We start from the raw sequence: 20,909 nt of genomic DNA on the forward strand, positions 1-20,909 counted from the left end.
AGGTTTAGTAAACTCTCTGGGAAAGGGACCTTCTCTTGCTTTGTTAATAATTAATAATGGCAGCAAGGAGACTGGAGTGACTGCACCAAGAGGAGCTGTGATGGCATCACTAGCAGCAGCAGGCATCTCCTGCTGAGGAGGTGACCCCTCCTTGTGCCACAGATCCCTTACTGATCTTGTCCCCACCTGGGACATTCAGAAATGGATGGGCAGCAGGGCTGTCTGGGCAGTGGGTGCCCTGGCACCTGTCCTCCACCTCAGGAGGCAGGCGCTGACCAGTGCCAGCTACCTCATGCTCATTGCAAGGTGGATCAGGGAAATCAGGTCATGGCAGAGATGGGTTGCAGCTTTTCCATCTGCAGAAGAGTTTGAGAGAGTCTGACATGCCAGGTCAGTGGCAGGTGTCCAAGGAGCTGGGAGTATTGGAGACTCTCGTCCCTCCTGGATTATGAAGGATGAGGAGGACTCTGCCGGCAGATGATGTCTCCGGTCCAGTCTGAGGGGTCTCACCTGCACCCAGCTACAGCTACAAACCCGTGTTGGTCTTGTGCTCCCTAGATATTGTATTGCTGGAATATTTGTATTTATAGGAACATTTGTTGAGACCATAGCTGAGATATGATTATGTGCCAAACTCTGAAACACAGTAAATGGAACAAGCTGGTGAATCCCCATTTCCCACCATGGCTTGGGCATGGTGATGGAGGAGAAACAAGGTGGAAGATGATATAGTGTTTAGTACTGTGAGCTCTTTGATGGCTGTGGTGTGAAAAACAGCCTCTGCTCCAAGGTGCAGGTACACAGGACAGACCTGCAAGGGGTATTCCTTAGCGTCATAGAGAGCTGAGTTGCCTAGGGGTCACTGAGAGCTCATGGCCAAGCTGGAAATCTAACTGAAGCCTCTCAAGTGCTTGAGACAAATCACCTCCACATTCCCTTTCTAAATAGCTCATCTCAGGTCCTGTGTGCCATTCGTCTTGGGCGGCTGCCCAACACTGGAGAAATCCCAGGCCAATCTCTGATACTCTTGCCAGCTAGTTTTGCTTTGGTTTTGATTCATTGCTTTTGCTTTTCAGAGAGTCGTTTGATGGGGCTTGGCTTGAAGAGGGGCTGAAATGCCATCACACACACTGCACCTCATGAGAGGAGGTGTAATTAAGCCACCTACCTCTTAAACGCACCGCCTGCCTTTGAATAATCAGGGAAAGCCTCCAAAAGGGTTAAACACTTTATTTAGATGGCTTTGTTTGTTACGTGTGCGCTTTGCTTGTTCTGAGAATTAACAGAAGATAAGCTAAAAGTTCATTTATAAGAGTATTAAAGGATAATTATGATGGAGTAAATGCAGCGGGTCAAAAGGCATTATGATGAACAGAATCATAATATAGGGCTTGGGAAAATAAGCTAAAATGTACAATGCCTAACATCACTCACTGAACACCATGGAAAGTGTACTTCTTTGATTTTCTCTCTGCTTCTTGATTCCCAGTCTGAATTAAAGTTGCATCCATCAGCACTCTGCTGTTCGTGCACGAACACGTAATGATAATCAATTGCAGTAACTTAAATTAAACTTTTGGGCAAGCATAAATGTGACCTTTTAATATCAACAAAATGATAAAAAAGATTTGGTAGGAAATCTGTTTCAATCAGATTAGAGGAGAAGTGGGTAAAGCTGATTACAAGCCCGCTAAACACAGTATTTGGGCAGTATTTGTTCAGAAACAATAGCGTTAATTCTACTCTAACAAGTATTATCTGGAAAATCAATAATTAATGGGAACCCATTATCAACTTGTAATTTAGCACAGAGATTAAGTTGGGGGAGAAGTGAAAGCGAGTGGGCAACCTGCTTTTACTTGACCTGTCAGGCTGATGGATTAGTGAGTGACAGCAGGTTTCATATTTTTTTAAAGGAGAGGTGGTAGAAATAAGTCACTTTGGGCTCCGATGTCTTCGGTGGCACTTGATCCTGGGACAAGGGGGGAAGTCACCCCTGAATCCACAGGGTGCACGGAGAGGGGTGAACAGAGGGAGCAGAGGCGGGCAGAAGGGTGCTGTTTGCGGATGGTGTGAACGGGTACGGTCACACCATCTTGACTTGGCTTCCCAAGGGGGGACCCTCCTCCTTAACATCTTTTTGCACCTCCCAGCTGGCCTAAGTGCCCCCTACCATGTTTTCTCCTTGACTGGCAGGACTTGTAGCGACATGTGTGAATGCATGTGAACAGCCAGATTTTCCCCAGCCAGCTCCTCCCCCCCACCATGTCAGCTCTATTTGGAGAAACAACCTTATTTGTCCTTTGTGCTGTGTTGGGACTCAGATGTCATGTGTCCATGTGTGGGTCAGAAGGGGTGTGTGCGCGACTTGTCGCTGGAGTAGGTCATTGCAACAGATGCCAAACAGATAATGGTTTTGCAAAGACAACATACTTCCAGAGGATACAGATGTTCTGATCAAGGATCTCTGTGTGTCTGTATGTGTGTGTGTACACGTCTGTCTGGGTATCGCTCTGTGCGTTTGCTGAGGCCAGAGCAGGCTTTTAGAAGAGGAGCATCACTGTTTGCTAAATTTCAGGTGGACAGCAGTGAGCCACTATTTATACCTTGCTGCTGGCCTGCCCATCTTCTCCTACTGGGCAGGGGCTTTTTTTTCTCAGAGTCGAGCTACCTACCTGGTTTTGGGCAGAGCAGGATGTGGTTTGTGAGTTGTAGTGATTTAGCAGAATAAGGGAGTAGAAAGAGATGGGTTGGGGACACTGGGAAGCAAGTAAGCCAGTGCTGGAGGGCTTGTGGAGCCCCTGGTGCAGCTGGACATGGCTATGTGGGCATCTATGATTCTTTGCCTTGCTCAAAGGCATGAAAAATGAGATCAAGGAAGATCCTGCTGACACAAATAGTGGCCTATGGATAGAAGAGAGGCAAGTGTGGAGGGACATAACATCTCTTTTAGCAGAGCAGTGGATAGAGCTGGAAATAGTGACGTCTTGGGCTGGCCTCATGTTTCCCACCAAACCTGTCCTCACTAGTGGTGCTGGTGAAGGACACCATGGCAGGATGAGAAGCCCAAGAGCTGTAGTTGTCTCTCTGCTTCCACTGGCTGCATTCTCCATCTCTGAGTTACAATGATGGTTGATCTGGTCCTTACAGGGTGACTAAAAGGCTGATGTCCAGACATTGGCTGGACGTAGGCTGGCCCTGGGGCATGACATGCAGCCAGGCTTGTGATGGGGGCTTCTTGACAGTCAGCAAGGAGGGATGCTCTCAGCGAAGGGAACAGATTGAAGGCAGATTGTGTGGGTGAAGCAACACCGTGCTACACAGCTAGGGAGTGGCTTCAGAAATGGCATTTAATCATTCAACATTAACACAAGACATCTGTCACCATCCTCGGCAGTGACGGGGCTACACAGCAAAACAATATGTTCCAGCGCTCCTAATCACTGGAAAAACACTACTTTTTGCAGAGAGTTCTTTTAGTGCCCAGCACAAATCCTTCTATTTTATTATAGCAATCCCAGCCAAATCCTCCAATAAATGGAGTTTTTATTAATGTGCAGCTGTTAAATGAGAAAAAATAAAACTCAGAAATAAAAATGAATCCCTGAATAATCAGGCTGATCCCAGGCAGTAAGAACAAGCAGGTCGACCACATACTTACAGCTTTTTGATATTATTTAAAAATATGGTCAGAGCTTTTCTTTGCCCCTCTGTTTTTTTACACAGTCCTGATTAGATTTTGCTCAGGAAGATCCGAGCCACTTCTGTGGGCTGGAAATGCATCAAGGAGGAGTGAGAGGTGCTGGGGTGAGGGTCACATTCAGTGTGTGTGCCTGGTATTTGCCTGCTGCCACAGTTGCGAATTTGCTCTGGCCAGGGAGAAGAGTGGCAGGGTGGCACCGTGCCCAGGGCAGCTGGGGTCCGGCTTTGAGATGAGAGATGCGCTTGCCTCTGTGCAAGAGTGAACGGAACAGTGTCAAAAAAAGATGGTGGAAATAGGTGGGTGACAAAAGCCTTCCAACCATTGCAGCTCACATCAGAAGGATAAGGCAGTTTACTTTAACCAGTCACAGTCTGGGGCTCTTTGCCTTGAATTGGAGCTTGCCAGATGAAATGTCACTCCCCAAGTGACATTTTGCAGTTAAAAAGAAAGGAAAAGCAATTCCGTGAAGATGTGGTGGGCAAGGCAGGTGCTGAGTTGGGGGGAAGAGTGATGCCTTCCCTGGATTTAGCCCCAGGTCCTTTCCCTGTACACAGGTCCTGGCCTGCCAAGGCACCTGCAACCCCTGTGTCATGAGTGGAGAGACCTGACATGAAGGGAACATATGTCCTTCCTTTATGCTCACTATTGCTGCTGGGAGACCTGGTCCAACTCTGCTACATCCATGGCACAGCCATGCAACTGCATAGGTGCTGGAAGCTGGGCTAAACCAGGTCCCAGGCTATAGTCCAGCTGGCAATAAAACGACCATCAGGGACTGTTTCCTGATGGCTTCAGCCCAAAGGAGAGTGCTGAGTGAGCAGAGATAGATGTAGGAGACCTGCTGGAACTGCCATCAGATGCATGCATGTGTTTCCAGGTAGATGAGACCTCTGACAGCCATGTCGAAGCCCACCTAAGCCTCCAATGGAAAGGCAAAGCCAGCCTGAGCAGCATCCCCAGAGCCAACAGGGCTTTTGTCCTGCCCAAGGTGCTCAGAGCTGAGCTGTGGCCATCGGGACAGTGCCTGTCACCAACAGTCAGACCTGGTCACCCAGGGATGCTGCCTGGTGAACACAAGGCAGGAGGGAATGCCCTGAACAGATAGCACTCTGCCCACGAAATGGCATGACCACCTCCGCTATTCATTCTGATTAAATTAGAGCCAAAGTAAGCCCTAATTCTTCTGATTAAAGCTTAGAAGTTAAGCTCTTCAAGCAGGATGCGTGCCTTGCCCTGTGCTCTCCTAAACTACTTTGTTCACTCGATCACAAGACCCTAATAATACACTCCTATATGTTTCTTCTCAGACACACATGATGCCTGATCCATAAGGTGTATGATGTTCCCGGGACATCCCATTCTGTCTGGATAGTTCTATTTATAGGTGGTCACCTGGCTATTTTTGGTACGAGGAACTGCTCCAAGCAAAACAGAAGTCCAGGTCTGCCAGGACTTTTTAGATTTTGATGGCTTGGGCTTTTCCCAGAGGAATTGCCCTGGGAGAGACAACCCAGCCCAGGCATCAGCTGAGGTGTTACTCAAGTGCTGTCTTACATCAGGTGCTCTTACAAGCATGGGATCAGCCTGAAGTCACAGCCCTGCAGGGGATGGGTAAAAGGCAACTAAGGCTACAGTGATGAGTTAGGATATCGAGGACAGAAGCAGATTTAATTGTCACTGGTTTAGCTTCAATGAATAAGTGTTTTACTGCAGCATAGCTCTTGTCAAGCTTTGCTCAAGTGCTCTGTACCCTGTTTTTCTGGTGTGCAGGACTTCCTGAGGACGCGGAATGGGATCGTGCATGAGGCTCACCTTTAAGGAGGAGTTCCTGGCACCCGCTGGGAAGCTTGTCCCTGGGTGAGACCTGGGCTGTGGTTTCAGCAGGAGCTGGAGGCACATCCTTAGGGCCCCATCCTCCACATACATCCAGCTTCTTGTGGGGAAGTTGGAAAACTTCTGCCTCTGACATTTTGCATGGGGAAGCTCTCCCATCCCAACTCGTCTGCACCATAGGCAGAGGCACAGCCTGGTATTGTTTGTCACAGATCAATGCATTTACCCATGTGGAAAAATGTCATTACCACCAGGACTCGGCTTTTCTTTCCCCTTGAACCGCTCCCACTGTGCTGGTGAGGGGCTGACTAATTGCCTCTTTTCTGAGGTTGCCCCTGGGGATGGCTGCCCCACAGCCTGCAGCCCAGCTCATGCCAGCCACAGTTCACACCAGTGCTCTCAGGGCTTCCCCCAGCCTGAGTGTTTCTCCTTTGCCAAACAAATCCACACTTAGCTGCTGTGCGGGGCCACGGGGCTCTTTGTTACATCTCCCCTTGTGAGCTAAAGAAAAAAAGAGGAGGTCACTTAAAAAGAGACAGAAGGATGGGCCATGGGCTCCTAGTTAGGAGGGGAGATGCAGGTAACCCGCTCATACGTGTTCCAGACTGTTATGGTGCTGGGATGGCCAACAAAAGTAAGGGGAAGTGGGGGTAGGGCACCCTCAGCGGTGTGTCCCCTTACAGATGGGCTGCGTCCACCCCCAAAGATGCTCTGCTGGGCCAGGACAGCGAGCACCCCAAAATGGGGCTGGCACAGAGGTTTCCTGCCCTGGGCCAGGCAGGGCAGCAAGAGCAGAGGGAAGGGTATTCCCCAGGGTTTCTGCTGCTGCTGTCACGCATTCACCTCCCAGGAGGCTGGAGAGTGCTTTGGCTATCTGAGCACTGCAGGAGCCACAAAGGAGGGGGATCCTGAAGGAGACAAATAACTAGGCATCTCTTCCTGAGTGAAACTGGAACCTTTCTAGGTACTGAGCAAAAGGAGACAAGAGCCTTTGCTGCCATTTCCAAATAGGAAGAAAATACCACCTTCAAATTAAAGCAAAACCTCAAGCCAAATGGGAAGACTGCAGACAATGATCCCACAAGGGAGAGGTTTGTTTCTTTCTCTTAATCCTTTTCCTCTTCCTTTTTTTCCCAGAGCATGACAATACCAATAATATAAGTCCTTGTTTGAAGTGATTAAGTAACTGTTCATTGTCAGCAACATTCAATCTGTCAATTATGGACAATATGTTCCTTTTTGGCATCAAGGTCCACCTTGACTGTGCTGGAGGAATCATGTCAAAGCAAAGACCAGGAGCTAGTAGGAAAGCTGGAAAGTCCTTTGGCCTAAAATCTGTCCTTTATTATAGGGAAAGTTAATCCCACAAGAAAATTTTACACATTTTACAACTAGGTGCTGCCAGTAAGGAGCTGAAGAGAAAAGAAGAAGAGAAAAAGATGGCTCAGGAGTGATATTGGTGAGAGCAGGGCTGAGCTATGGCAGGAGAAGCAGGCAGGGAGAAGTCCGTGCATGTTGAAAGATGCTCTTTCTGCATCTGAAAAGAAAATTGCAGAATACAGTGTCAGAACACAGAAAACTCATCCCCAAGAGCAGGGAGGGAAGCTGAGCATGAAGAGCTTTCCTGCAGGATAAAGTAAAACGGGTGAAGTAAGCTATGGGAACCCTGCTTCTTATATCTGTATTTCTACCACCAAATAATGTGACTACCTGCAAAGGTGAGATGTCCAAGCACGTATGCCTCTAGTCATACGAGAAGGAGGATCCATGCATGGTGATATATTTGATGTTATTTTTCTGTTATTTCTATAGGTCCTTTAGATGGTCTGTTTGGGACAAGACTGCTTTGGTAAAGGGTCATTTGCTTGTGTAATGTGAGGTGGGCTCTGTGAGACAGCCACGTCAGTCTCTTTAGCTAAAAGATCCTTGTTTATGTCTCTTGGAAGTCCAGTGCTTAATGGGGGGGTGAAGGGAGGGCTGTGAAATTCATTAATGAATCATCTGCTCTGTCTGAAAAGAAATGGAGATGTTGCTTGGTGTTGGGAAGCTCCAAAATCTCCTGCCCCTTCTGCCAACACCATCTCCCTGCTCAGCTGCAGAGTGGAGAGAGCTGGGAAAGCCCAGGGTATCGCTTGTCACAGCAGACGCAGAGCCGTGTTGCAAGCTCAGGCCAGTGCTGAGAAGGGGATCCGGAATTCTTTGCACAGCTGAAACCTTTGAATTCACCTTCAAGCAGAGGCACTGCATTTCAGCACCTGTTTACTTTCAGGAGAGCCGATCTAGAAAGCAGTATTAAGAGTGAGAGTAGCCGCCTGTGCACGTGGTGTCCTCTGCTTTAATTCGGTTAGCTTCTTCCATGGCAAATGCTGTCATACCAAGCTGAAAAATCAATACCATATGGCACAGCACTCAGATAGCAAACTTGGAGATTAATTAAAGGAGAAGTAATTCTGTCAGGTCGCATAGCATAGCGCCTATGATTAAGCATGTCTGAACTGGTTTGGAAATGCAAAGGCTAGGCAACACCTTCACCCAGAGATGAGCTGGACTCTCCACCGCTTTGAAGTCAGAATAAAGTGAAATCCCCATTTCTTTACCCCCAACAGAGATGTATTAGAAATACTGAAATCACTGTTTCATGTGTTTTTCTGTATTTCCCTGTGTCTGTAGGGCCAGCCACTTCCAGCTTGCTGCAAGGCAGGACAAGGAGGTGGGAAGGGATGCATTTGTTCTGGGAGGCTTCTGCTTGGTGAGGTGCTGTGTATGAACATGGAGAGGGTGTTGCCTGGGGGCTCACTGTGCTCCTGGGCTGGGAGCTGGGAAAACCATGGGAGGCAGCAGAAAGAAGAAAATGCAGAGAGGTTCAGATGTTCTGACAATGAGCACTGGACAGGGCTTAGAGAAAGAGAGAGGTTGCTTGGAGGCTGGTGGGTAGAGGTGTCTGAGAGGGAAGGAAGGCTGTGAGGTGGAGGAGGCGAGGCAGGGAAAAAAATCAACCTTCGAGTCACCAGAGGAGCAGCCAGTTCTCACAGGGACCGTTTGCAGCCCAGGCACTTCACCATCACTCCTTCACCTCCTGGAACCAGTTACTTCCAAACCAACACAGTTGTCCCTGAGCTGTTCCACCACCCCTTGCAGTTGTAAGCTGTAGCTGTGGCTCTCGGGGCAGGGTGAGGTGTGCCCTATTCCCCAGCACGTTGCTGCGTATCTGAGGGCCAGCTGGGTCAGCAGACTGGAGACCTGGAGCCAAGCCTAGATTTCCCATGGAAGCAACCGGTGTGTCTGATGCAGACTGGGATATTTTATGGTGTTATACCCAGAGTGAGTGCAGAGCAGCAGCAATGCCCATGGCACCTGAATAAGACACCTGCACTAGAATCCAGCAAGATTTGGCTCCCAGCTCTGCCCCTGTTTTGCTGCCTGACCATGGGCAGGTCCCTTCCCCCTGCCCATTCCACGTGGTGCACAGAGCAGCTGCCCGTTGCTGCTGGCATCCTCCAGGCTGAAGCGCAGCGAGCTCCCCCAAGGCTCCGTATCTAAATGGAAAATCCTAAAACTGTGGATGTCAGTGGAGATATTCTGAATGACCTTGTTAGCTTTAACTTATTTTAACTTATTTTCATGTCATGCCATTATCTGATTGAAGGCTAAACATGTCAATGAAGAAACTGGCTGACAATCTCCCAGTCTGGAAGTTAAGAAAATCCACAAAGGTCAATAAAAATCTTCCAGGGGTTTCATTGTCCTTGGGTTCAGACCTTCATGGGACCAAAAAATTCTCTACTCTCCCAAATGGAAAAGAAACTTGTGGTGGTGCTGAAATACTATTTTTCCATTTAAAAAAAAAAAAAAAAAAAAAAAAAGAAAAAAAGAAATAAATCTGACTCCATCACTTGGGAAGTTTCATTTCCAGGGCACGTACCAGTGGGACAAAGTCTACCCCTCTTTTGGGAGATGCTCATTTAATTAATGTGGCAGCTATTGTGTGTGTCTGGGAGCCTCACAGCCGTTTTTCTTCTGCTGATATTTTCTTTTCTTTTCTGCTTTAATGAGTGTTTCTCTAATTGACTTGATGATTTCTGTTTAATTAGCACCTTTTTGGAGAAATGATCAAAAAATAATAAGATAAAATAATCAGACAAGCATAGTGCAGAGGAATAATAGCTCCTTTGTAGGGCTAATTGGAGTGGACAGTCCATCGGCTAGTTTGGGCTCCTCACAGTTGGATATTCCCAGCCTAGCTGTGCCGTGTGCCCAGGACTTCCAAACACCCACATAGACCCAGCTCTGATAGCCATTTCAAGTAGCTTTAATGAGTTGTGAATGAGCACCAAGGAGAACCGAGTCTGGACCTGCCCTCTTTTGCCATTGCCCAGATTTTGCAGAAGGCTTTGGAAGCAGAAGGAGTTTGTCCAGGACCTACAACAGGTGCAGGGCCCTGGGTACTGCCAGGCAAAGCATCCCCAGGGAGGGCTGTGTCCTGGCTCACACACCCTGTGTAGGACAGGAGGGAATTGCCCATGGGGATGTGAGATGGGCAGGTAAACAGGAGTATAAAACAACAAAGCAGAGTGGAAGTGAAAAGCAGCCAGAAGTCAGAGCTATGGCTGCTGTGCCTGCTCCACCTGGGTTTCTTCCTGAACACCCTGTCCCTCATGTTCCCGTATATCACCTAAAGGTTTACACCTCTGGGACAAGCCCCAGTCTCCTCCCTATGAGCAGGGACAGGGCTTTCCATGGGCTACATCACCTACAGCTCCTGGAGACACACAGGGCAAGCTCTGCTTGCTCACCAATTGCCAGTCATGCCTCCAGTCATGGTTGGAGGTGTAGCACCTTGATGGTCATTTGTTTGTCCTGTGTTTGGCTAGGAATTAATTAGGAGGTGAGCTCCAGGCTGCTGTGACAGCTGTCTGCGTGCGGCACTTCCCAGCAGTTTGATTAAATCTGCGACACTCCAGATGTGAGAGCCCTGTGCATCGGCACATGGTTTGCTCTTAAACTCCACTTAAACCGTGACTGCTCTTCTGGTTTTAATCAAAGGCAAATGCTTTAAGACAGAAATCTGTGCAGAGGAATTAGTAGGGATGACTCTGGGGCATGCGGAGTGGGACATAGAAAAGGATACCCCCAGTGCCAAATTAGGGCTGCTGATGCACTTGTAGTAAGCTTGGCTGATGATGCTACAACACTAAGCAGGTGGTGTTTGTGGCCAGCTGTGGCTGTGATTACCCTGCAAACCTTTTGCTTCACCCACGTAAGCTAGAAACAGAGCACTTTCTGCAGTCCGGCAGTGCTGGGAGCACAGATTTCCTCATTAGTTTAACCTGGTCATGCCGCCCTGCCCCTGCAAATCCATCACCCCAAAATGGAGGCTAGTTGACCATTACATATACCTACTCCTATCTGGCCAGGAGCACACACATAGCCCACCACTCAGACCTGGCTGCAGCGTGAGAAAAGTCCCATCACTCCCACCACAAGGAGGAAGCCCACCTGTAACTGAGAGGTGGGGATTTAGCCCTGTGAAATACAAACATGCCTCACCACAACATCCCCCTCTTTGCTGCATTCTCTCCCAGTGGTGGCCTATTTCTCAGTTCTTTCACCCACGTGTCAGAGGCAACTTTTCACGACAGCCATCACTTCCCCATGCTCCAGAGGACACATAGGAGGTGGAAGAAAAGCCCTTTTCCTTCTGTCCATGCTTATTGAGGCAGAGACCTTCCCCCCAGGCTCCCACCCTTGCCAAATTGCCTGTGTTGCCATCAGCTGGCTGCTTGCCCTACCGCACTCCACTCCTGGGCCACCCTACATCCATGCAAGCTCCACCGTGGCCACCAGCCAGCTGGCTGAGCTTGCCCTGCAGAGCAGGCACCCGAGGATTGTGGCTTCAACATCATCCTGGGGACCAGGCTCCAACCTTGCTCCTGTGCCAGGCTGCCAGGAGCTGATATGGATGTGTGGCACGGAGCCATTGAGGAGCACTGGGCTGTGATTGCTGGTACGGGTCCAGCGGGTGGGGGTGTGGCATGAGCCAGGCTTTCAGAGACGGGTTCTCCATCCAGCCTGGAGCATGGGAGCCTCTTCCACCCCGACCTGCCTGAAACTGTCAGATGGTCCTTTATTATTGATCTGATTCATATCTAAACCAGGGAGGTGAAAGCTGTCTTATCCCATTACTAATCCCCTAAACCAGGCCCTTCAATACCTTCCCCTTGCTACCCCCTCCTCATTGCTACAGCAGGTGGTTGCAAGGCGAGTGCACATCCTTCTGGGGTTTCCCCGAGTTTCATATCCTTGCAAAGACCGGTCCCCAAAAACCCACCAGCTCGGGAGCCATCATCAGCTGAGGAGGGTCTACCAAAATGTTGCATGTATCTGTAATCCCCCAAGGACTTGCAAGGCTTGTCCCCGGTGTCTGAAGGGAACAGTCCCAGGCACCCATCCCATCCTGTGTGCCCTCACAATGCCATTCGTAGGGTGCTGCAGGGCATGGTGGGTGCCTGACATGGCACTGGAGCAGCCATGGGGTGGAGACCCTGGGGACTGTCCCAGCTCTCTGTGCCCCCAGTCCTGCAAAGCACAGCAGGGAGCAGAGCGCAGAGGATGGGGGTGCTCCAGCATGGGCTGCAGACAGCACCCACCCCTGGGACATGGGACTGCACTGGGGCTGGGTGCTGGGGCACCCTGGGGCTGCCGGGCCGGCTGGTGCAGGCATAGGCCCCTGCCCATGGGGGGGCAAACCCTGGGGAAATTAGAGCAAGGGGTGACATTTGATATTCTGCTCTTTAAGCGATTAATAATCTTTCAGCGTCGGAGAATCAGCTGAAAATCTTCCCTGGAAAATAATGAGCAGAGAAACATTTACTGATTAGTCTAATCCTAGCTAATCCTAGCTGATGAGCATATATCAAGATATCCTTTAACTGATTTATTGTCCAAAGGACCGGTGGAGAAGCCCCTCTCCACCACAGCCTGGGGAGCCAACGGTGGCAGCCAGTGTGTCCCCCCACCCGTCCCACAACCCTGTCCCAGGAGCGGGCGCATCCCCTGGCCCCCACGGCCGCACTTCCACCCCAGGCAGCAATGCCATATCCAGGCCACCTCACCAGCGCGGGGAGATTTAATCACTATTTCCATTTCTGCATCTATCAGCTTTCTCTTGGGTTTGAGCTTTTATGTTTCATAAACTGATTAGGAGCAATTATACATGCTTTATCCCCAAACTTTCCAAATGCCTAGGCCATATGCATATTTAAGGCTTCATCATCTCTCCCAACAGCTCAGCCTGAACATAAACTGCTGAAATCAAGCTGATTCTGGGACAATGTAAAAAATTAGGGGTTTATCCACTAGTATCTGCTTGGACAGGAAATTTGTTGTGGGTGGTGGCTGGATTATGGCTTCTAATTACTGTCGCAGATCCTCCCTGCCTAGCAGTGAAAGTCTCCGATTCCAGCAAAACTGCAGCAAAACCACTCTGGAGAAACAAAGGTGCCCAAAGAGAACCCTGAGCTGGCCTGTCCCTGGGTGGGGGGCAGCCCTGCATGGGGATGCCCCAGCATCCCTGCATCCTGAGCACATGGGGACCCCCAACTGGTGGCTTTGGGAGTGTCACACCCCTCTACACCTCTCGCTCCCCTGGTGTGAAGCGTGATGGCCCAGAGGTTCCCCCCCCTGCCACCACCCCCCAGCACTGGACACGGCAATTATCCTAAATGAAAGTTATTGTTCTGCTAATCCCAGGAACAGCTTGCGAGGGGAGATTTGGGTCTTTCTTTAATAATGCAAAGTTAATGCGGAGTCCCCTTGTAATTATCTTTATCAGAAGGACCCTCAGTTAATCTGACTGCCCAGCGAAGGCCCAGATCAGGCGGCCTGTGTAAGCCGGTTGTAAATCGTTTCCATCAACAGATGAAGGGAAGGGGGGAAAAAATTGCAGCCCAGGTGCAAGAATCTGGGAGCAAAAGGGAGCATGGAGGCCAGTCATCTCGAGGTGGCCGCAAACCCCAGTGCCAAGACACTGGGGGTCAGGGAGGGTCCTGCCCCACAGCCCCCAGTCAGCCCCAGCCCCGGGGTGCTGAGTGGAGGGATACCCCATCTGGGATGTGGGGCTGAAGGGCCAGCGGGTGGGATGGGAGTACGGGGGAGGGGCCCTGGAAGAGGGGACATGGGGACACAGGGGGAGATCCTGGGAGAAGACCCAGGGAGGGAACCCACGAGGATGTGAGGGGGGTTTATGGGGGAGCTGGGTGGCCGGGAGCGGGGGCGGAGGGGGACCGCAGGGGACCCGTCGGGGTGATGGGGAGGACGGAGGGGCGGGGGCCGAGGGGAGCGGAGGGAGGGCCGGCGGGAGGGGGCGGCGGGGGACCGGGGCGGGGGCCGGGGAGGGGGGCCAGGGGAGGGGCGCGGGGCCGGTGCGGCGGCGGGTGGGGGGGTGGGTCGGGGAGCCGTTAATCCGGGGATTGGGAGCGCCCCGCCGCCGGCCCGGGGTGTGATTGGAGCCGGGGCCGGCGGCGGGACCATAAAAAGGGCTGCGGGCGGCAGTGCCCGCTCTGGGCCGGGCCAGGCGGCGGCGGCGGCGACGATGCCGGGCCGGGCGGAGCCGTCGGGGGGACGTGCGGCAGCGGGGCCGGTGGCGGTGCCGGTACCGGTGGCACCCGGGGCGGGGCCGCGGCCAGGCGGTGCGGGGCTGCGGGCCAAGGGCTTCGCCATCACCGACCTGCTGGGGCTGGAGGCCGAGCTGCAGCCGCCCCCCGGCCCCCCGCCCGCCGCCGCCGGTGGCTACGAGGGCGGAGGGACGCTGGGGCTGGGGCTACTGTGCGGCCTGGGGGGGCCGGGCGCCCCGTGCCTGCTGCCCGCCCCGCTGCCGCTGCTGCCTGCCCGCGGTCCCCGCCCGCCCCCCGGGCCGCCGCCCGCCGCCCGCCGCCACAAGGAGAACATCTCCGGTGAGCGGGGACGGGGATCGGGGCGGGGGTACACGGACACCGTTTACCCGCGCACGGGAACCCCCGGCCGGAGCCGCTGCCGGGGCTGCCCCTCACCTGCGGCCCCGGGCACACAGCGGCGGCCAGCATCCTCCCGCCGGCCCGGGATCGGCCCCGCGCTGCCCGTCCCGCCGGTCTACCGCCCTCCGACCCCCGGCAAGGGCGGGCGCCGACCCCCTGCCCCGGGATATCGCCGTGCTGCGGGCTCGGCCGCGGCCCTGCTGCCGCCGGTTGCTGTTGGGAGGGGACCCCTGCCCCTGCCCCGGGCCCGCTCCCCTGGGGCAGCGGGAGCTGTGTTTTGGGAGCCGTTTGGTCCCCCCGCTCCCGACGGGAAGGTGACTCTTCCCCCCCCCGCATGCCGCTGCCAGATGAGGACAGCCTGTCCGGGGACGCCGGCGACCTGAAGGTGCCCCCCTCCCAGATCAAGAGGAAGAAACGCCGGCACAGGTAGAGCCCGAGAGCGGGGCTCTCCCCCCGCGTTCTCCCCTCCTCGCTGCTGCCACCAGCCTCCCGCTGTCCCTCTGGTCCCTGGGCTGGGGCGGTGGATGGCCCCAAGGCAGCCGAAAGAGAAGCTGCAGCTGCAGCTGGGGTGGGGGGCGGGATTTCCAGGAGGAAAACCTCAGCGGGGAGGGGGCTGCCAGCCCCGCTGCTTGCCGTGAGTGTCCGGGCTGAGTCCCAGGACGCTCCCTCCCTCCTCCCGGCAGGACGGTGTTCACAGCTCACCAGCTAGAGGAGCTGGAGAAGGCTTTCAACGAAGCCCACTACCCCGACGTCTACGCCCGGGAGATGCTGGCCGTGAAGACGGAGCTGCCAGAGGACAGAATACAGGTGGGTGGAAGCGACGGTCCCGACTCTCCCCGTGGAGTCTGTGAGCTGCCGACACCCACCTGCCTCTCCCGCTCCGTGGCCGGTGAGCGCAGGCGGTGGGAACGCGGTGGCACAGAAGCGCTGCAGGGAGCCCTGGGAGGGGGCAGCTCGGCTTCTGACCCCCCAGCACGAACAGGCTCCAAATGGAAATGAGCAACCAGAGGACGGAGCTGGCCCTGACCGCTGCTCACTGCTGGCAGCTTGGCTCTGTCCTCCGGAGACTCACCTCAGGCAGGAGCTGAGAGCAATTCAGGAGCCGCTGGGCCAAGCTCAATCCCACCAGTTCGCTCACTAGCTTGTCCCTTTGAGGGGTGTGTGGCGTTGTAGGGCCTGATCTTGCCCCACTGTGGAGCAGCCCCTTGGCTTAAGAATGGGGCGGTGGTCTGGGCAGCAGCCAGGTTGATCTACACCCCTTAAGCTTTCCAGTGCAGGAAGGGGGTGAGGAGAGGGACCTGAGCACCCTCTGTCATCATCAGTCACTGCGTTATGGACCCCTTTTTCCGCAGAGGTTGGTGTTCCGTGCAGAGGCAGCAGGAGGGGCCCTGCAGGCAGGTGGAGCGTAGGGTGACCGTGGCTGGGCTCACCCTCCTGTGCCACGATCAGCTTCATGTAACGTGTACTCCCTCTCCCCCCCCTCCTCCCCTCTCTCACTGACACCCACGTGTGTGCCCTTCCCCAACCCCCTCCCCATGCACCGCCCCGGCTGCCTTCCTGCCACCACCTGCGCGTCTGCACCCCGCGCTTGCACACCCGAACCCCTCCACACACACCCGCGTCTGCCCCTCTGCCCTGGACGCACACTCACCCCTGCCCAACGGGCCCCGGCCTCCTGGCTGCGGGGTCCATCTCTTCCCCAATCCTACCCCTCCATGCTCTCCTGGCTGTTACCCCTGAAGGTTTGGTTTCAGAACCGAAGAGCCAAGTGGCGGAAGCGGGAGAAGTGCTGGGGCCGGAGCAGCGTGATGGCCGAGTACGGTCTCTATGGGGCCATGGTGAGGCACTCCATCCCTCTGCCCGAGTCCATCATCAACTCTGCCAAGAGTGGGCTGGTGGGATCCTGTGCCCCATGGCTGCTGGGTAAGTGAGAGCACGGGGCTGGGGGAGTCCAGGGGGGCAGCTGCAGAGCAAAGAGCCCTTTCTCCTTTGTATGGCCATCCTCGCCTTTTTCCAGGAAAAAACAGGGCCTCAGCCATGTATGCAGGCTGCCAAGCGCCCCGGCTTTTCCACTCCCTGCTTGCAAAGAACATCTGGGAAAGGAAAAACCTTTTACTGCCACATCAGGCAGGTGCCTGGTTAGGTATCGCTTTCTAGTGCTAGCAGCCAGCATCTAGGAAGTCATCACCCTCCCCCGGACACTGAAGATAATGCTACCTCAGAGCTACCCTCTGCTCATACGTGGTCCTACACTCAGGTGGCACTCAAATCCAGGCCAGGATGGGCCATCACCGCACCCCCCTCCCTGTAAGTCTTCCCCACTGCAGGGGAGGTGCGGACCAGTTCTGCCGCAAGCCATTCTCTCGGACTGCAGAGAGCAGGTGGCAGGGCTCTGGGGTGGAAAAGGCTCTCAGCTAGCATGAGTTTTCCTTGGGATGCAAGCAAGAGCTGAGGGAAGCAGCAGGACGGCAGGAGTCTTGGGCAGAAATAAGCAACTGCTGATCAGTCCTGGGCAGAAATAAGCAAACAGCGCCCTTGGCTTTGCTCTCTCCCCTCTTCAAGGCATGCACAAAAAGTCCATGGAGGTGAGCAGGAAGGCAGAGATCCAAGAGAAGCTGGCAGATGGCTGGCAAGCAGAGCAGGAGGAGGAAGAGGAACTCAGAGGGAAGCAGGCCAGTTCCCAGAGGGGCTCTGACAAGCTTGGCCCTGCGAAAGATTCGGAGGACACAGCCATCGACCTTTCCAGGACAGCTAAGCATGAGAAGAGGGGTATACTGAGGCAGTGCATCAATGGGGACTCCCCCACGGAGCAGAAGGACAAGGACCACTGAGCTCCTCCCCAGAGGAGGCCAGACCTCACAGCTTCCTGGCAAGATAATAATATTTATTGATTTATTGATATATATTTTTCTTAAATAATCGAACTTTTATCTGAATTCAGGGCATTTTACAACTGGGCACATGCATCCCCTTGTTCCCTCACTTTCAAGCTGTTCACTTCTCTGCAGAGCCAGGGTGGAGGGTGGGAGAGGTGTCCTCAACGGGGCCAAGAGCAGCATGAAAATGGGACCGCACTGTGGTCTGCGTGGACTGCTGCTGGGGAAGAGCTGCCCTCCCCCCCGGGCTGTGAACACTTCCTCGGCTAGCCAGGAGCACAAAGAGCAGCAATGGAATGGGAGTCGCTCCCTTCTCAAACACTTGGGTGCAAAGACGGTGCAGGAGTTTACAGATGCCTTCGCCGAGCGCTCACACCCCTGCACAGCACCCGTGTGGCAAGTCTCTCCACTTTGAACACATAATTCTTCCACCTCAAGGAGCAGGAGAGTTTTTAAACATGGTAGGGTTCATCCTCAAGCTGGTGTAACCTGATAGATGTGCCGGTTTATACCTCCTGAGGATCTGGCCTGCCAATGCAGCCTTATCACTGGATTTACACTGTGTAGCTTCCTTAACTCATATTTGGGAGAAGGGGGTAAAGACATTTTTGTTTATGCAATGATTTTGTACACTCTTGAATGTTATCTGTCACACTATGCATAATAGAACAGACCTTTTTGAAAACTAAGCCATAGTACCCTGGAGCAACTAAACAATTTTGTGAATTGACATAAGAAGATATTTTGTAATTGTCTGTAAAAGGTGTTAATGTCAGAGCTGTTTCTTGGTCGTCCTATATTTATATCTAAAAGCACTTTCGTGATATGGATTTTTGAATGTGGATCTTCCTGTTTTGTCCACCATTTATTTATTACACATCCATAAATAAAATTGTGGTGTATCTTTGGTTTTTGTGTTCTGCACTGCAATTTGTACCTTCCTTTGGCACATTTCATGGTAGTTACTAGTTTTGAGCAGATTCTCTGCAGACTTGTGCCTAAACTGGGCTGGAGCACTCTGCTCAGGCAGTGTAGTTGTTCCAAGGGGTCAAAGCAAAGCCCTTGTGTCTCCCCAGAACTGAGGTCTAGTCCAGTGGCCTACACGTGCCAGATTTGTGTCAGTGAAAGAGCCAAACCACGGCTAATGGTCCGAAACAGAGCACTCAGCCAGTTCCGGAGCATCTTTCTTTCCATGACTTCCCTCAGTTCTTCTAAGGGTTGTTGAAAATTCTCCTTGATGCAGCTCAAGTGTGAGGATCTTCACTGAAATGTCTGCTGCCCTGATGGCAGGAAAGGCCACTGCACAGATACTCTGGCTCTCGAGTGTCTGTGCAATGCTCTCCTCCTCCTGCTGCTTTGGAAGGTGCAGAGTTGGCCCCTGTGTCCTCACGTCTCTTGTGGTTAAATACAAGGAGCAGCTGCTCACCTGGGCTAGGTGAATGCATGGTGGGAGGTACCGCTGGGGGCACCTCTGCCTCCCGGGGAGGCACAGGAAGCAGTCCCATTGTCCCAGCTGCACAAGCACCTCCATCAAGAGAGGCCCAAGGGCATCGTGGCCATCCAACTGCCCGACTCCTGGCTGTGACAGGTCCTCATCTCATGGCTGGGCTGAACTGACCCACGCACACACCATGACAGCTCTCCTGGAACACCTCCAGTTTCATCTGCTGGCCAAATCATAGAGGAAAATGATCAAAAGGTTTTATTAAAATCTGAGTAATTCTAATTTGGAAAGTTTCCTAATACAGCTCAGGGGGTGTGTGGCTGTGTAACAATGCTGTCACCTGTCCCTGCCTCTGCTGCTGGGCCTGGCTCCTTGCACACAGGCTGTGCTGGGTCGGGGGGGAGAGGTGGGATACTGGCTGGGAAGAGTAAAGCAATAAATATGGAGTCTTCAGATTTCCTGCCTTTCCCCTCCTCTGCTCAGCCAGGCCCCGCTGGGCGGGGGGGAACATACGCATGGCAAATACAAGCTTTGCAGCAAAAAAAAAAATGTTTGATGGGGGGGGGGCATGGGAAGCTCAGTTCAGGGAAGGGCTTATTGCAGCAGCAATTAGGCTCACTGAGAGCCGAGACTTAGCACATTGGAGGCCTAATCCTGCCTGAGCAGCATCTGAAAACCTTTTATTTGGGCCGTGCCATGCTGGCACTGTATGCCTGCAATCTTTTTTTTTCCCTGCCTGTGTGCAGATGGCCTGGCTCTTCGCCTTGGGCTGGGTGCAGTGCTGCAAGAGCAAGCACATCACCACCACAAGTGCTACAAAGGGAAACATGGCAGCCCTGGCCCCACGCAGGGTGCGGACAACTCTCCTGGTAGGGCCTGGTGGGCTCCCAGCTCTCACCCCACACTGTGAAGGGGGAGTCATGGGGAGGGCTCCTGGCCCAAGACACTTTCCATGTGCCAGGAAGTAACCATGGGATGCAGCCAGGCATGCCAGGGCTGACGTGCCCTTGCTACTCTGCTCACAGGGCGAGAAGCCCAGGGAAGGCCAAGTGAAGGGAGCTGCTGGTGGATGGCAGCAGTGGCCCAAGGCTCAGCTCCTGGTTGCTGGTGGCAGGGTGTGGTGGGGCAATCCTCAGAGCAGGGACAGTCACTCGCCTCTTAGCTGCCTGCACTAAGCCTGTCAGGGAAGTGCTTGCTGTCCTCCATATGTCGCTGTGGTTGTAGCGGCAGTAGGAGTAGGGCAGCATATTCTTCTTCTTGTTGCTTCAGATTTGATCCATCCTGAGATTAGTGGTAGCCAAACCCAGCCACAGGTCCTGCCAGGGCCAGCTCAGGCCAGAACCACTCATGACAGCGTGACAGAAGAAAACCCTGACTATGGCAGTGGCTGCCTCTTGCGCACATCTCCACTGCTGCAGTGGGGTTGCCCATGTGGGGCCCAGCAGCCACCTTGGTGACCATACCAGGGCCTGCCTGGCTTGAGCTTCCCTCTGCGAGGAGCCCTTGGGGCTGGGTTTGCTCAGGTGGGAGATTCCTTCGATGTGGCTCAGGCACATTGCAGCCAGTGCTGTTGCAGTCTCACTTCAGTTCATCCGGGCTGCCACCCACCCTGGCACATCCACATCTTTTCACAGCACCTCGTGTACGAGCACTAGCTGGGGACTTAAGTGATCTGCAAAACCAATCATGGAAGAAGGGATGAGGAAAGAGAAAAGGGAATGAGATTATTTCAGCATCTCCTGGCTTTTATAGGATTGCAGGCTGACTGTCAGGTATGCATGTCTGAGGGTTGCAAGGAGGCAGTGCGGGTGTCCTGGTGATGGGCCCAGCGCAGACCAGAACAGAGAAGGCTGCAGGGCTGCATCTGTGGAAGCACCTTCATGGTGCCATTTCTGTACAGCTTAGTAATATTCATTTCTAACTGGCATTTTGTCTCGGCCAATCCTCCCAAGGTGCTGACTGGATTTTCAGGCTGGGAGATTAGGAAGCAAGTATGAACGTTTTGTAAGCGCTCCCTCGTGTGGAGCTGGGAGATAGGACAC

At 53.2% G+C, this 20,909-nt stretch overlaps 1 protein-coding gene across 2 annotated transcripts; it reads left to right on the forward strand.

Annotated features, from left to right (window-relative positions):
* Positions 1 to 14,115: 14,115 nt before the first annotated feature.
* VSX1 (visual system homeobox 1) lies at positions 14,116 to 18,332 on the forward strand. Of its 2 annotated transcripts, none has more exons than XM_074864163.1 (5): positions 14,116 to 14,487; positions 14,895 to 14,973; positions 15,231 to 15,354; positions 16,290 to 16,470; positions 17,110 to 18,332. In XM_074864163.1, exons 1-5 carry the CDS (start codon positions 14,127 to 14,129, stop codon positions 17,376 to 17,378), a joined length of 1,014 nt encoding a protein of 337 aa, XP_074720264.1. In that variant the 5' UTR covers positions 14,116 to 14,126; the 3' UTR covers positions 17,379 to 18,332. The 2 variants fall into 2 exon arrangements, with proteins under 2 accessions (XP_074720264.1, XP_074720265.1); XM_074864164.1 differs by having other exon boundaries at positions 16,302 to 16,470.
* Positions 18,333 to 20,909: the final 2,577 nt, after the last annotated feature.

The sequence above is a fragment of the Strix uralensis genome, chromosome 3 (genome assembly GCF_047716275.1).
Source record: "Strix uralensis isolate ZFMK-TIS-50842 chromosome 3, bStrUra1, whole genome shotgun sequence".
Lineage (NCBI taxonomy): Eukaryota > Metazoa > Chordata > Aves > Strigiformes > Strigidae > Strix > Strix uralensis.